Source organism: Poeciliopsis prolifica, unplaced genomic scaffold (assembly GCF_027474105.1).
Source record: "Poeciliopsis prolifica strain line A6 unplaced genomic scaffold, Auburn_PproV2 SCAFFOLD013, whole genome shotgun sequence".
Taxonomy (NCBI): domain Eukaryota; kingdom Metazoa; phylum Chordata; class Actinopteri; order Cyprinodontiformes; family Poeciliidae; genus Poeciliopsis; species Poeciliopsis prolifica.
In genome coordinates this window covers 936,818-954,388 of record NW_026562388.1, presented here as the reverse complement: position 1 = coordinate 954,388, position 17,571 = coordinate 936,818, and the positions used below count along the sequence as shown (strand labels likewise).

At 38.8% G+C, this 17,571-nt stretch overlaps 1 protein-coding gene across 1 annotated transcript; it reads left to right on the top strand.

Annotated features, from left to right (window-relative positions):
• Window positions 1-1,272: 1,272 nt before the first annotated feature.
• Window positions 1,273-10,745, top strand: gmfb (glia maturation factor, beta). Its single transcript, XM_055038043.1, has 7 exons — window positions 1,273-1,416; window positions 3,195-3,291; window positions 4,872-4,921; window positions 5,044-5,093; window positions 5,185-5,267; window positions 5,539-5,612; window positions 6,318-10,745. Coding segments are annotated over exons 2-7 (330 nt in total). The 5' UTR covers window positions 1,273-1,416; window positions 3,195-3,290; the 3' UTR covers window positions 6,390-10,745.
• The last annotated feature ends 6,826 nt before the right edge of the window (window positions 10,746-17,571 follow it).

Below are 17,571 nucleotides of genomic sequence, written 5' to 3'. Positions count from 1 at the left end.
ATTCCTTAATAAAATAAGAAACAACAAAAATCACGAGCTGCAGCAGCTATTAAAAGAAGAGCAAAATGGCCAATTAATCTGGATTAAATGAAATATACGTATGTGATTGTTGAGTTAATTTTTGTTCCTGCAGAGCGTGTTGTGCAGGAAAGAGGAGCCTGTGAGTGATTGGTCCAACCAGTCACAGGACGGTGCGACGTAAAGAGAAAAAAAAAAAAGAAAAAAAAAAACACTGAAAGCGTTTCTGCCATTCAGAGCAGCAGCTGCGGCTTCAGGGAGACTTTCAACTCTACAAATATGGTAAGTTGTTGTGTTTCCGTACGAACGGGCGGCTTTTTGGTTCGGCGCTTTTCGCGTCAGTGGCGCAGCGGCGACAGACAGGAAGTTTGGAGGAGTTTTCACGGAAAGTGAAATCGGAGATTGTTGAGCGTTAGCCTGCTAGCCTAGTATCCGTTACACCCTCCGTGTTTTCCGAATGCGTCAACGGAGCCGACGCAGACACAATCTACTTCCGGTGGAATTAAAAAACAAAGGTTGAATTATTAAACACTTCAGACCGTACCGTAGAGGTTACGGTTCATATTTACTAAAGACTCATAGTTCGTACGCTTTAATTACGATTGAGTTGAAATCATATCAGCGACAAGTAATTGCTTTGATATTTCAGGCTTTCCACTTATTTTATTTCACTAAAATAACCTAAATGTTGAGCAGTTTGTTAAATAATTGATTAACTCTTCTTATGACAATTCTGCAAAGTATAGAATTTGACTCAAGTAGTTTTCTCCCCGTCCATTCTTTCCACCCCACTCCTTTATTTCCTATTTTCTATACTCCTTGGTTTTCTGCAAAATCTCAATTCAAAGCCTGACCCCGGTAGAAATGTCTCCCATAACGTCGATAGAGCAGCTCAGTCCCTGGGTTTGTCAGTGCAGAAACCGTATTCCCTAAATAGCCGCCAAGTGCTTTTATTTTGAAGCTGAAAGCGGCGTGTGTTCCTGCCTCGGCGTGCGGGCACTTTGCTGCAGCAGGTGATGGGTTTTAACGCGTCTGGCCGCCTTAACGCTAGCTGCCCTGCAGAGCGGCGCCTCCCTCCGGGGGTTTTCCGCGGCGTGTTGTGACAGCTCGATGCTCTGCGCTGCCTGTCAACATTCCTCTTTCGCTGCCCCGACTCGACAGGCGTCAATTGGCAAACAGCAGGGGTTAATTCCCCGTCGTCTCCTCACTGACCACAGCGATTCAGAGAGCCTGAAGGAATGTGGGCTAAAAGTAAAAAAAAAAAAAAAAAAGCCGTCCGTTGTCACGTCTGTTCTCTTATCCAGCCCACAGACGCACAGCAATCACGTCTTTAATCTGTGAGGATCTCTCCAAGAGCTCAGTGAAATCCCGACTCCCACCAGCCATCTGCTCAGGAAGGTGCAGTCAAAGATTTGCCAGAGCGCGTCTGCAGAGAGACTCTTAAAGATGTTGCTTTTCAAATATGTTTGGTGAGGTAGTTATGTAAGGCCTTGCGTGTGGACGGTGACAGAGACCAATGATATCCTGTTCAGACTGGTGGATTGTGGATGGAATCCTCTGCGTTGCATGGAGTGCTGTCAGGATTGTTGCTGTTTGCAAAAACAGAACAAACAAAAAAACAAGCCGTAGTTGTGTGAATTAATAGTTTAATTACTAATGGTTTTAGCTCTGATTAAATCTGTCATGATGAAAATACTAGTTTTGAGAAGGTTTTTTTTTTTTTACGAAAAAAATAACATAAAAATGTTAGGTAGAGAATGATGTGACAGCGTTTTATTTTAAAAAATATTTAAGCAAAAAAAAAAAAAAAACCTAAAATTATTTGTATTTTTAAAACTGCCCAAGTGCAGAATGTTGTATCTTTTGCCGCTCTGTCTTTTTAAGTTAGAAGCCAATGCTTGCTGGTTAATTAGCTAGGCTATCTGCTCATGCAGAGCTTGTAGTCAGTCACTTAACTGGCCAAACATTTTAAGACCGTGTTCCCTTAATAAGAGAGAGAAATATTTCAGGACAGCTTTTAGCGAGGGGGAAAAAAAAGTACACAGCTTCGCCTGAAAACACTTACTGTCTTGATCATGTCTCAGGTTCTGTTTAACGTGGAAATATATGCACAAAAGAGATCTTAAAATGGCACATTTCCCCATGCTACGGCAGACACTCCGTTGCTCTTTAGTGTTCGTGATGTTTGTGATGCGAGTCAGAAGCAGGTGGAAGTCCAAACCGTCGATTCAAATGAGCGTGTGGAGCCGTTTGTTTGTTTTATGCTTTGAAAAGGGCAGAGGTTGAATGCGAGAACACGCTTGTTGGTGTAGGCAGGTGTGGGCCCAATGAGATTCTCACTGATATCATTGAGTAAAAACATACAAAAAAAAAAAGAGGGCTGCTCTGTATTTACATAAACAAATGCGCGTGACGTGAGATTTTTTTTTATTTAAACCAGAAAGAAAAGTCAATCTAACTATAGCAAAAATAATATATTGACTGAAACAGGAGTAACAGTGCTAGTAACGTCACGCGTGTGCGCTGACTTATTTTCTTGTCTGTTTGACAAAAGCTACAAAAACGCAATTCGTAAAGCCCTGCTGTGTTAGCTTCTCCGTCATTTTTTGGTGTTAAAAAGAAACCAACAACAAAACACAAAAATCTAGATAAATTGGGTGAAAGACGTGTTAATGCCTAACTCGGATGAGAGCGTGCAGCGTCCGTTTATGTGAAGCTTTGCAGAAAACGGGCCTATTTGCCCTGAGGGCAGAAGTCAGAGGGACAATGGGTGGATGTGAGGACACACTTCCTGTTGCCCAAGCAGTGAGTCTGTTTCTATGAAGAGGAGAGCGTTACAGATTGTTGAACATGTCCCGCACAAGCTACATTAAATCATTATATAACCATTATGTGTGTTCATAGCGTACGCTGCTCATTAGCATCGGTGCAGCTGCTCTTGTTGTGGGATCTGAGGTTTACTAATACCATTATTACACATTTGGTTCATATGGGAACCGTAACGCCTTAAAGTGGGATATAGACAAAAAAACCCTGCTTTCAAAATAAAAGCAGACTTGACACTATGAACATTTCATTAATGTGATTTTTTTTTCTTCCTGTTTGCGTTCTCTACTTCTTTCATGAGCAAAAGCATTTTTAATTTGTTGACATTCCCACCCCCCTTATGTGGTCAGAGTGAATCACTGGTCGTGTGTGACGTGGATGAAGATCTGGTGAAGAAGTTGAAGGAGTTTCGCTTCCGGAAGGAAACCAACAATGCGGCCATCATTAGTACGTCCCTCGCCTTCTTCTGTTGCATGTTGATTATTAATTTGTTTGTGTTCATAATCTCTTACGGAAGCAACCAATTTAGCATTCGATCAGTCGTTAATTGAAGCATACAGACTCAAAAAAAACAACAAAAAGTGCCAAAATGCAATTGTAAGAACAACATATTCAGATTTTGCGTTTTAGATGGTAAACCTTATTTGTCCATAAATATGTTCTACCACCCAAGGTTTCTCCTAGAAAACTTGCTAAGCCGGGTGGCTGGGTGGTAGGGCAGTCATTCATCCAGCCGTCCGCCATCTTTTTGAGTTAAAAAATGTTTAAAATTGGGAGGAAATTTGAAAATATCACTTAATAATTATGTGTTATTGGAAAATTGGAAGTCTTAAAAAATGCAAACATAGATAAATAAGCAATGCTAAGTCTGGAGGGGGCACAAGTGAAGCCTGGTGGCCCGCCAGGCTTATAATGCTTGAAACCCTGACCACAAACTCTTGAAGTGGCAGGTTTAGTTTCACCTGATTCAAATTTTGCTAATAAAAATCAGCTATTAAGATGTCAAATTATTAATCAGCTAATCTAAAACTTGATCAGCAGATTATCATCAAGCAGAAAAGCCTGAACCTTTCACATGTTGATGTTGGCTGCATTTTTATTTTTTCACGACAGGAATGCTGCTTTCATTGCATTTTATCTGCCAATATTTAAAAAATCTGATTAATCATCAAAATATTTGATGGAACAATCAATGACTAAAATAATCGTCAGCTGCAGCCCCCCTGCAAAGCTAGTGTACAAAACAGAGGGGCAAAATCTCGTGAACGACATTCTCTACTTCTTTCATGAGCAAAAGCATTTTTAATTTGTTGACATTCCAACCCCCTCTGTTTTGTACACTAGCTTTGCAGGAAGGCTGCAGCTGACGATTATTTTAGTCACCGAAAATGACTTTATTTCTGCTAAAGTTGATCCTAGAAGCGTTTGACTCTACTTACTTCTTCAGGCATAACCTTTTTATTTTCTCCACATGTAATGACAGTCTGGAATCTCGTGCGTTTCAAAGCCTGACGTTTGATTTGCAACCGTCTTAGAAAGCCTTGTAAAGGCTGGGTTATTGAAACAATACAGTCCCATGACTGTGTTTTTATGAACTGGATGGCGAGGCCAACATTCCTCTCATGCAAGAACTTTAACCTAATGCTAAAACTGTCAAACTGTTTCAGACTTAACTCCTGACTTCTCTTATTAATTGTGCCTTGCTTAAAATACAGATGTGGGGGTGCAAAAAAAGCTAAAGCTACACGTATTAAAAAGCTTTGTGGCCATGGTGACACTGAGACATGTCTCACTGCAGCGAGGTGGAGAGGAAAAGCTTTATCCTCCACCCGCTTCAGAATGTCATTTCTGCTGAATAGGATTAGCTGCATGTTTGCATGACAGGGACTCTCAACTCAGAGGCAGCACACCAAACATTACAGGACACAAGCAGAGGAAGAGATTGCTTCAGCTTCTTGGTATTTCTCACTGTGGAATGCCGGCGGATTTAGTTATTGACTTTTGTTTTTTTGTGTGTGTGTTTTCAGTGAAAATAGACAAAGACAAGCAGCTCGTTATTCTCGAAGAAGAGCATGAGGTAAGCTTTTTTTTTTTTCTTTTTAATCTCCCACCTTTAAATGGCTCATTTAGTCTTTATAATTTTTAAATTCACGATGCTAAAAATATTCACGTTTTAGAACAACTTATTATTTTTTTTAGGATATTTCACCCGATGCTCTGAAGGATGAACTGCCCGAGAGACAACCCAGATATCCTTTGAACTAACAACATCTGACAACATCTGAGTACTTTATAATAAAATGTAATCACATGTTAGTTGCTGTCCTTAGCCCAGGAAACGTTCATTGTCTACAGTTATAAGTATCAACACGATGATGGACGCGTGTCCTATCCGCTCTGCTTCATCTTCTCCAGTCCAGTGGGTAAGGCTGATTCTGCTGTAGGACACCCAAAAAAGCTTAAAAAGCAGTGTTTTTTGGTGACGGCGTCCTGCAACTTTTAAATGTGTTTCTGCTTCAAATGAAGGCCACTGATATGACTTTGTAGAACCTGGACGCGTGCTGAGGATGTAATTCATTTGTCTGTGGTGCGTCGGATCGAAGGATTGCAGGCGGCCAAACGCTCAGCTCGTGAAAAAACACGTTTGTGTTTTTGATGTTGTTTTTCCTTACATATATTTGTTTTGCTTGGCAGGTTGTAAACCAGAGCAACAGATGATGTACGCAGGAAGCAAAAACAAGCTGGTGCAAACGGTTCAACTGACCAAGGTTGGTGAATCTTTGGCTACGTTCACAGACGGGTCGCATTTGGAAAGATCAGACGTGCATCAGATTTAGGATGACTTCTCAAAGTAGCGTGGGTGGTATTTAAAAAAAAAAAAAATCTGAATTTCAGTGTAAACGTAGCTCAAAAGCTGACTAGGTTCTTCGTGGCCTGGTTGTATCCACTATAAGGTGCTAACAATATTAGCGTTCAGCGTTATGTAAAATGTACCTTTTCAAGCTTTACATAGCGTTGTAATGTTATTCCCTTGTCAAAAACATACCTGGAGTGTTGCCTTGATTCTTCCATGCGAACTGCCCTTCTGCTGAGTTTATTATACCAACTTCTTCTCAGTAAAGCGCTGGTAAAAATTTTGATAGAGGAGTGATGTTGTGATTTCATTTCAAACCTGGCCCATGAAGCCCAAACAAGAGCCTAAAGAGGTTTCTCTTCCCCTACAAAATGGTTCTGTTACATATTTGGTTAGTTGCAGTCTTCACCTGTACCACTAGATGTCACTAAACCCCTGTCCCAGCTCTGGCCATGGGAAGAAGTAGGGAAATACAAGTTGTTGATTTTGTTTTTGGAACAAATATTCTCTTTTATTCTTCAGCAGTTTTATACGTTTCACATGCAGGGGGGGTTCAGTTACCAACTTTTGATCATTTTTCATTCTTTCTCTCTTTCTTCCTTTCTTTCTTATTTGACAGGCGTTTGAGATTAGGAACACAGAGGACCTGACAGAAGATTGGCTTAGAGAGAAACTTGGATTCTTTCGCTAAGTAAAGTTTTCTCATCCGGAGGCTTGGGATGCGAGGGGGATCCTGACCGCACAACCATGCTCCATCTTTCAAGAAGAACACACTACAGATGTTACCTTCCTCTCTCAGCGGACCTGATTTGAAATAGCTTTTGCAAATACTCTGCTCTTAACGGCCACATCGGTGAGGTATAAGATATATATATACATTTTGTATTACAACTCAGCTTGTGCCAGAATGTTCAGACCATCACGAGAGTTCGAGCGCCACCTCTGTGACTGTCAACAATCATGGCCATATCTAAACCTCGCCTGTCCGGTTGCCTCAGTCTGCAAATGCTATTTGATTCAGGTCTGCTTTTGCCTCCCATACCATCTCTCCATGTGCCAGTGATGTGTCTGTATTGAATTAACATTCCCGTAGGTTTTTAAAGTGAACAGAAATGAAACGTGCGTTTCCGCCATTTCCGGAGCATGCCATCATCGTCCGGGGGGAACGCAGCCTCTTCGTAGTTATGATTTTGTTTCCTTAAGACGTTTACACTCGACAATTTTGCAACTGAGACCCTCCTCAGTCGATCTGTCTTTACCTATTTTTCACGATTATTTGAAAGTCCTACTGGCTAATCTTTTTTTGTTTTTCTTATTTCTGGTGTCTGTAGGTTACATTTATGTTGATTTTTAGAGGATTGTTTTCCCCATTTAGTTGCAGCTAGAATCCAGAAAACACTACTGAGGTCCTTCAGTACTTATCCAAGGGCATTTAAATGATAAGGTGCATACTGACAATATCTCCCTAGAAGACAAAAACACTCACACCTAGTGAGGTAAACTGAGCACATGAACGAGAAACCATGGCTAAAATGATTCGGTGCCTTGCGAAAGTCTTTACATCCGTTGAACTTTTTCACATTTTGTCATGTTATAAACACAAACATGATCTTGATACTGTTTCTTCAGTGATGTACTCAAATGAAACTCTGAGGTCTCTTCATTCAGATGATTAACAACACCCAGAGATTTACTCCAACTTTGGAGTAACAGGGGAATAAATACAGACATTTTTCAGATATTTATTTGGTGAGAAATTTTGAAAGCCATGCGTTGTCCTCCTTCCACTTCACAATGATCGTTTCTGCCGTTATTTGTTCTTGTACTCTATCTGCATACAATTTCTGCAGTAGAGTGACAGCAATCGTACAAGAAGTCATGTTTTAAAAAATGTGTTTTTGTCACGTTTTCTGACGCTTCCAAAAATATTGAACGTTTGATTAAAAACAGAAATCATTCTCTTTTTGTAAAAAAATTTATGTTTTTGGTTGATCTAAAACACAAAAAATAAATAAATAAATTTATGTAGGACAATAATTTATTATTGGTAAAATGACTTAAATTAATTTTATGTCATACTTGCTTCAGTAGGAGAAAGAGCAACAATGTTTTGCGTTTTTTTGGGGGGGGTCAGGGGGTTTGTAAAAGTCGCTGACCCCTGACCTGTCGCATAACATCCCCAATAAAATACATTACAGATTGTAGTTATAACATTACATCATATGGAAAAGCTCAAGGCTTCACCTTTGCAAGGCACCGCAGCACCGTTGGTTTGAATATGGATGAATTTTCTTCCTCTTCAAAGAAAATAAAAACATGAACGATGGATGTTGTCTTTGACCTGCATATTCCTTGAACGGTTCGAACCAGGGTACAGTATTTCTAGATACATTCCAAACACAAACCTTTTTTTTTTTTTTTTTTAATTTTCACTCAAAACTTTAGTACTCATGACAGCAAAGACAACGGCACACAGGGTGGTAAATATCTGCCCCTGATTTTAATCTACTGGAATCCACTGGTCTCTTTATGCGGAGCTTGTCAGCTATCATTGTGCGTTGGAACTCCTACTGTTGTACTGAATGTTGATTAATTCTCATGTAAAGCCACTTTATTTGCTGTGTAGCTATTGCAGCCTTAAACAAGTAATGGTGTAACTCCTCAAAACGCCGGTTGTGCTTCATTATTTAGACGTTGGGCTGTTTACGTCTCCACAATGGCTTCCTCATGCCGAAACGTGGCAGCTGCTCATAATTGGTGCCAGTCTCAAAGTCCTCGGTCCAGTCGCTAACGATGTATTTTGTGTATTTTCTTGGCAAATTCTAAAATCTGTTGTGAACTGCAATGTTTTATGTGTCACTGTGCAATAGGCATGGGCTGCTCACCTGTGTGACGGTTTTAAAAAGTTTGTTTTAAGATCGCTACAGAAGCCTTTCTTCCTGTTAACGAAGGCAAACACTTTAAGTGATTGATTGTCCTCGTATTTTTCAAACTCTTTATTTTGAAGTAGGAAAGGAAGTAGTTCTTGAGTTGCCCAGAATCGACAGTCTTCATATCCGTTTTGGTTGACAACATTCTAAAATCATTTGGGTGGAAGCAGTTTGAGTACTGCGGGGGTGGGGGGGAAACGCCACCGCCACTAGCTAAGAAGCTAAAGTTAGCATGTCCTTTGAAGCCCTGTCTCTGGGAACTAATCTCTAATCAATAATAATTGAAGTTTCTGAAACCTCTATTGTCGACATTGGTATTCCCCAAATTGTTGCTAAAATCTCATATTAACTTATCATACTTGTGTCACTCTATAAAGAGCAGAATGGTAAAATATCCTGCACAATAAAGTTTAGCTGCAAGTTGGTAATAAATGTCTGATAAATATCAGGTGTTATTCTATCATGTTAATGTGTTTAATATTGCATTTTTTATTTGGAAACCGTGGTACCAAAACACCTCAAACCAGCCCAAGCCTATTGGTCAAACACTCTGGATTTCTAAAGAGCTTTTTTTAAATTATTTTATTTTTTTATGTATGTTCTGTAAAAAAGAAAAAAAAAACAATCACTATAAGCAGCTCCAAATAGCAATGAAAAACATCTTTTTAGTAATGGGAAATGTATTCCAGATCCTGCAGTGACTCACTTTCATGCGACGGTGAGTAAAGTCCTCAATGAGCCGTGGCTCAGGAGGTTTTCCGATTCTTATTAAAAGCGTCGTCCCACCTCGGTATATCGGTCACATCCCCAGAGGAGATTAAATGGGCACATGCGAGCGCCACATCTCATCAGCGTCGTCCCCAAGTGCAGTTTTTATTAAATGAAAATGGGAGGGTGAAAGGCTGTAGGTTTCACCACAAATAAAGATGTCGTACGGTTTAGCTCACCAATGCCTTTGTCTTAATTCCTTATTATCTCCTGTAAAACTCAAAACTGAACATTGGATAAGAGCACGTGGCACTAAAATAAATGTTTCTTGACATTTTTGTTACTCAAATCCTGTTTTTACCTGCTTGTGACGAGACACTAGGAGTGTAGAAACAGACTTTGATTGCTCTTGTGTTGGTGATTCATGTCTACTGATAAGATATACACTGCCTGCCTCATGTTCGCCTGTATGATGAAGCTACAGGAGAGAATTAGAGTAAATTCATTTTACCTACCAACACTAAACTTTTTATAAGAAAAACTTTATGGAATATACTGGGAATTATCCAGTCAGGGGAGCATATGCTAACTCTGAAATGTGCAATCTTCTTGATTTTATGGGCTTAAAACATTCAAAACAAAAACAACAACCAGACTATCTTTCCAAATTGTCCAGATGCCATAAATGTGGACAGCTACTGTAAATCGATGCTTTCTCTACTGAATGTAAACTATTTCCATCGAACTGTTTCCTCTTTGAGGCAGAACCAACGTCTTTACATCTCAAACATCCGGAGCCGGTACTATGAAACAGACAACTTCAGCTTCACCGCTTGGGTTTTTCAGCGCCGCACACCACAGGAAGGAACGGTGCTCCTTTCCTTCGCGCGTCACGACTTAACGTTTAGCGAACCGTTAACGACTCCACTTATGGAGTAAGACTTGAAAACCAGTGGCGACTTTCGTAGTACAGGCCTCTGTATTTGAGCTGTATTCCTACTCTACCTGAAGTCTTTACATGCTTATTGTTTCTTTACAAAAAAATAAAATCCTCAATGTTTGTGAAATTAAGTGGAAATGAAATGTAGTAAACTGTCTTCTGTGTTATCAAAGTCAACCTCGCTTTTGGTTTCGAGCCTTGCCTCTGGTTGTATCCTGTGGATTCCTGAGCTTCTCCTATGTGTTTGAACAGTTGTAAATCCGACCCTTTGAACCATTTATCCTGCGAATGTGTAGTTTTGCTCAATAAGTGTCCTCTCTGGTCAAAATGCCTATAATTTTTTTTCTTTCGTTTTTACTAAAAACCGAAACATCTACGATAACCAGCTGTCTCATGACATCAGTGAAACTTGACATATTTCTATACCTGTGTCTGTCCTGTTGTCCAAATAAACTGACAGTGACGTCTACGCTTCTGCTTTTATTCAGAAGTGATTTGTCGGTTTTGCCTTATCACGAACCACATGGACATATTAGAAAAATATCCAAAGAAAATGCTTGTGGGGAGATCTTAGCTGTATGGGAAAGTATGGAATTTACTTTCATCCGGATCTTTACAAGTTGGAAAAATATACAACCAATTCTGGTGTTTTCTTGACTTTTTTATTCCCCATCTTCCATTTTCAAATGATAAACCTGGTGAGAGATTACGAAAATTCTAGATTTACATTTAACTGAAATGCCACAAAACAATTAGATTAATTTTTTTTACTCAATATTTTGGTTTTGACAAGCAAAGAACTTGGTATATTTCACTGTTTTGGCCTCTGGGTAACTTTAGGTACAGGTTGAATTGGGGAAAAATATAGAATAGAAATAAAATGGAATAAAGGCATCAGTGTTCACAAATTGTTTTAATAAATCCATGTTTAGTGTGTGGCTTATTCCAGTTCTTACAGATCTAAGTGTTAGAGGTGGAGCAAATTTACTCCATACTCTGAAAATCAAAAGTCAATATCAGCATTTTGTTGTTTCATGATTTTTGGAGAACTACTGTGAGGACAATTCTTGTTTTATACAGAAAAAAATCTGGAAAATTATGGAAGTTTGATTTTAAAAAAATCTTGAAAAATTGTTTGCACCGTTTACTACGCACTGTATGTGTGGAACACAGCAAGCATGTGGGTGAAAAAATATTTAGTAGGTAATGTTTGTAATGTATCAAGTCAGATTATTTATAATCTATAAAAGCAAGGTCGTAAAAAAAAGTGAATTAAATGTGCTGCTTCCACACAATGGAAGCAGCACATCTGCAAAGGTTTCTCGCTGTTTACCTGAGAAGAAAAGAGACACTCGGCCGACACTTACATGTGAATCTGATCTTATTTTCGTCAGCAAAAGTTTAAAAATTAGTCTCTAACTTCTGCTCTGCAGTGAGAGGTTCGGCTGACAGACAGACCCACCAGGTCAGGTCTGAACATCAACAGTTAACGATATTCACCCCGTTGTTACCAACTCAGTGACTTTCTTGCTACATTTAGCGACGTTTCAGACAGAGGATCCATTCGAATATTGGCTCAGATTGAATGGACCAGCATGATGTTGCTGTTAGCTGTCTTAAAGAACAGGGGCCTGTGTGTAATGACGATTCTCACACTGCACGTATGCACTGCCGGCAGAATAATCTCTGCTTCTTCTGTCATCTTCCTGGCCATTCAAGTCGAAAATGCCGTCAGAGAGCAGATGCCTTCCCACAACCAGCAGGAAAACTGAAAGATTGCCACACCAAGAGAAGCCACCAGATCCACATAGATCAGACTAGCGTAAATGTCTGGATGCTAGCAACCATTTATAGCATTTATGGATGTTAGCATCCATAAATGCAGACATGCATTGCTATGAATGGATAAATGCATTTATAGCATGGATGCTACCATCCATTTATAGCATTTATGGATGTTAGCATCTATGAATGCATAAATGCATTGCTATAAATGCATTTATGCATGCTGGCATCCATAAATGCTATAAATAGATGTTAGCATATATGAATGCATAAATGCATTTATTTATGCATTTATGGATGCCAGCATCCATAAATGCATTGCTATAAATGGATAAATGCATTTATAGCATGGATGCTAGCATCCATTTATAGCATTTATGGATCCATGAATGCATCCATGAATGCATAAACGCATTGCTATAAATGCATTTATAGCAATGTGTTTATGCATTCATGGATGCTATAAATGCATTTATAGCAATGCATTTATGGATGCAAGCATCTATTTATAGCATTTATTAATGCCAGCATCCATAAATGCATAAATGCATTGCTATAAATGCATAAATGCATTTATAGTATGGATGCTAGCATCCATTTATAGCATTTATGGATGCTAGCATCCATAAATGTATAAATGCATTTCCATAAATGCATTTATAGCATTTATAGATGCATTTATGGATGCTAGCATCCATTTATCTGTGTCTACCAGAGGAGTCCTCTGGTAGACACAACATAACTCCATCCATCCTTTTTTTGTGGGAGGAAGCTGGAATACCTGGAGAGAACTTTTTTCAGGTTGCCGCCACCATCAGAGCAGTGCAGGGGAGGGACAGACACAGAAGTGGTTTGTGTACAGTCAGACTTCTTCCCCCATCTTGTGATACACTACTCTACAAGCGGCAGCGGCAAATGTTGCCAGGCTGTCTGTACTTAAATTGACATCTACCTATCTATATAGACATCTATGGGTATCTAGAGATCTATAGATAGATACAGACAAGACTCAAAACAAAGCAATTTTTACTATTCATTCTCTGGAGTCATCTCCTTTTCATAGGGTTCTGGAGTCTCCTCATCTCCGATGAAGACATCTATGATGTCTGAACAGATCTCACGGGAAACGATAAAAACTTTGTGGAGAGCTGTCAGGTTTAAACCCCTAACATTAGTAAAACACTACCTGGAAAGAAAGACAGAACACATCAGTTAAGTTTTACTCGCGAGGAGAGTGCCCCAGAGACGTACATCAGTTACAATCTCCAACACACTCTGAGTACGTCTTGGCTCTCAACGCCTTTTATTTCCTTAGGTCACCCTGGTTACACAAGGACACTGTAGCTCTAAAAGGCGTTGGGTAAACAATTCATCACACAGCTACAGTGCCAGTTCTCAATTCCCAACTAAGTGTTAGATACAAATACAAATACAAATACAATGCCCCTGGGATCGATTTGTGTTTCTTTTATCTTTGAAGCGATGATTCTGTCACCTCGGATGGCCAGAGCAACATCCAGCCTGATAGGAAGAATGGGTCGTTTGCATACAACCCAAAGTCTCAGGAAATGAACTTTATGACCCCAGAGACAACAAACAAACTGTAACCTCAGGAGATGCAAGACAGTACTTTGATAATGTATATTGTTATTGCCTCTCCTTCTATGCAACACAATTATCTTGTACATTATAATCTCGTTCCAGACATCAAACAGAATAAGTAGTCAATCTTCACAGTAACAGTTTTACAGCATTCCAACATACATAGTAAGAAAAACAATACATGGGATAACTTACATACAATTATTCCAACATTTCCCCCCTGTTTATCACATATTTGTTGTAATTCTCATATCCTTCCTAAAAATACAAATTTAAATTTTAAATCCATACACCACGTCTTTGTAAATATTCTATTTACGGATCATATTCAAAGCTTAAACATTCAGATAAAATGCTAAGAAAAACACACATAAACTTTCACTGTTCAGTATGCATTTCAAACAAGCAAACTTCTTTCAAACAATGATCTACTTAAAAGGGTAAATTTTTCCATCAGTGTCAGCATCATCATTAATTTTCCTACAGGGGTACTTGTGGGTTCTGCTATTTTCCATTAGGGAAATTATTTTTCTCTTTGGCAAAGAACGCAAACTTTTGAATAAGATGACATCCACCTGTCGCCAGAACAGCTGCAAAGCAGAATCTGAGAAAACCAAGATGCAATATGTCCAAAGGCTTTAGTTCGTCTGTTCGCGAGTTCGAAACGAACATCCATTCCCACTCTGCGTCTGAGTGGATTCTCCACCTCTCATTTCCATCTGTGGCTGTTATTGTGTCGGCATAAATATGGACACCGCTTCTCCAAGCAGCCGCACACTTTCTTCATAGCCAACAGCATCAAGGACAATCCTTTCTGGATTGCAATGAGAGATTGTAGCACTTGTCACGCATAGCCTTATATAGTGCATGTTCCAAGTTCCTCACCTTTCTGCACATTTATGGTGGATGAAATTTATTCAATTTACGTTTCTATTATTTTCCAGCACATACCAACATATGGAAAATTCAGAAACCCTGTAACCACCTGATTCACAAAACTATAAACTCAGTTCAGTCTAAATTACCTTTACAGCATCAACCAAATCTTACTTGTTGTTTCTTTCAAATATTTTATAAACTTTCCTTACACAAATTCCCCCCAAAAAAAGGTATTCCTAAATGCTTTTACTGATTCATGTATGACTTAATCAATAACAGATATTTTGTCTACAGCTTGTCTGTTTTCTTCAACACATTTCTTCAATCCATTAATTTTAATCCATAAATTATTGCTCTGAAAATGGCTAGAATAGTAATTTCAAATTAGTATGAACTATAATTCCTTTAATTTTTTCCTCCAATCATTTAACCAAATGTGTTTCATTATCACTATAAATTTATTCAATTACACCATATCTATGAATTGTTACTTTCAAAATAATTTAGACATTGTCAGAACACCTTTCAATGGAGCACAAATTCAAATTCATCAACATCCATTTTCACCAAAAACATATCTTTCCTATCCGTTAACATCATTTAAAAGGACATACAAGTTCTGAAAATCTTCCTCTTTTACTTGAACTTAAATTTCTCAATGAGTTATGCCTGTTATTAGGTCATTTCAGCACAAATCAAAACATGTTCTTAAAGTTTTTTCAAAAATTTTATTCTTTTTTTTTTCTTTAAAAATATTTTTTTATGTTTCATAAGTTTCAATATAATCTCAATTTCCCCCTTATTGAAGTATTTTCTATATGGAAATACATCAATCAAAGTCCACTACTGCAAATAGAAATTCCGATGGAACAGATTCATCATTGTACCTTAAAACAAATCCTTAGTATTCAATGCTAAGTTTTCTTTCTCTATTTCACTGTTCCAGGTGTCTGTTATTCTGCAATGTTTGCAGTGCTTAATTTACCATTTAAGCCATATTTGTGTACCCAGTATGCCAGTGGTTCAACTGCTCCTGGTTCTTGTTTCTCAAGTATCTTCCAATCTTTACAAGTTAAATCTTCTAGTTTTATTTTACTGTTATTTTTTCCCATTTTTTTTAACTATGTTTTGGTCCAGTGGGGGGTAACACCTGGTGTGTTCTAACACTGGAATATTTTCAGCAAGATGGTGATAAAACTTCCTGTCTGTGGTAAAGTTCACTTCAACTCTTTCAAGTGGAACTTTCTTGCCCACATGCATCCACAGAGGGTCACCATTTACTTCCTTGCTGTTTTGGTACGAAATCAAGTATCGAGTGATACATAAATTTCCTTTCACTCTCACATACACACTGTTTTTTGTCACGGAATTTAAGCGCCTGTTTCGCTGGACTCCGCCGTCCATTTAAACACGGGTATTAGTCGGGCCCCGTTCCCACAACAGGTGCGGTTTGTAAGATCTCAAACCACGTGAGGTTGCAAAATACCGAAGCAGGTGAAGTTTGCCAGTAGGGCTTTACAAAACCTCCAGCTAGGTAAGGTTTACAAAGCATTATTTTCTAGTTTTTTTATGATTTAGTTTTTTTTCTTCTTTTTTTTATCACTCTTTTATTTCTTCACTCTTTTCTTTCTTCACTCTTTTATTTCTTCACTCTTTTTTCTTCAAGCAGGGGACTTCGTCATCCCACGGACTTTAATTACTTCTATGAGTAAAGGACTCCGCCGTCCTCACGGAATTTAACTGCTTGTTTTAAGTTACCTGATAGTGTCTAGAATTGTCAGGGTTTTATTTCTTCACTTCTTATTCTCTATTTTATTTATTTCTTCACTTCTTATTCTCTATTTTATTGCAATATCAATCATTCACCACTTCTTTTTAAAATAAATTCCTACTCACTGATATGTGTCAGTCTTCCCCTGGATGTCCGCCAACCCCTCGGATCCCAGCCTGTGAGAAAGGACCAGTCCTGGAAAGGGTCTTAGTGCTGTGGCCACAGGCTTTTCCTGGATCTCGCTCACCCGCTTGAATCCTTAGGGTTTCGGGAATCCGGCTCGAAGGACCAATTTAATGTCAGGTTTAAACCCCTAACATTAGTAAAACACTACCTGGAAAGAAAGACAGAACACATCACTTAACATCAGTTAAGTGATGTAAAACTTAACATCAGTTAAGTTTTACTCGCGAGGAGAGTGCCCCAGAGACGTACATCAGTTACAATCTCCAACACACTCTGAGTACGTCTTGGCTCTCAACGCCTTTTATTTCCTTAGGTCACCCTGGTTACACAAGGACACTGTAGCTCTAAAAGGCGTTGGGTAAACAATTCATCACACAGCTACAGTGCCAGTTCTCAATTCCCAACTAAGTGTTAGATACAAATACAAATACAATGCCCCTGGGAACGATTTGTGTTTCTTTTATCTTTGAAGCGATGATTCTGTCACCTCGGATGGCCAGAGCAACATCCAGTCTGATAGGAAGAATGGGTCGTTTGCATACAACCCAAAGTCTCAGGAACTGAACTTTATGACCCCAGAAAACAACAAACAAACTGTAACCTCAGGAGATGCAAAGACAGTACTTTGATAATGTATATTGTGATTGCCTCTCCTTCTATGCAACACAATTATCTTGTATGTGATAATCTCGTTCCAGACATCAAACAGAATAAGTAGTCAATCTTCACAGTAACAGTTTTACAGCATTCCAACATACATAGTAAGAAAAACAATACATGGGATAACTTACATACAATTATTCCAACAAGAGCATTTTATGGATGTGCTTGATATGCACTGACAATATCCTGGTCGAAAAGGTTGGAAAAACAGCTCTATATTTGCTGCTGTTGTAAATGCTCTCTATGTGTCTGTTGTAACTCTCAGCTGTAGTTTGTTGTTGGTTTCCTTCATCGGAGGGGGAAATTGCCTACAGCATCATTTGTTACACGGCGATCTGTTCTTTTACTGTCATACCCTCCTGACTCCAGACAGAATGCCTATGGGCGGCTGAGTCTATCCTTCTTTATC

Excerpts from the sequence above, each read along its gene's own strand:
- gmfb (XM_055038043.1), top strand. Across the intron at positions 4,922-5,043 it reads TTCTCGAAGAAGAGCATGAG|GATATTTCACCCGATGCTCT; the intron begins GTAAGCTTTTTT and ends TATTTTTTTTAG. Across the intron at positions 5,268-5,538 it reads CATCTTCTCCAGTCCAGTGG|GTTGTAAACCAGAGCAACAG; the intron begins GTAAGGCTGATT and ends TTTGCTTGGCAG.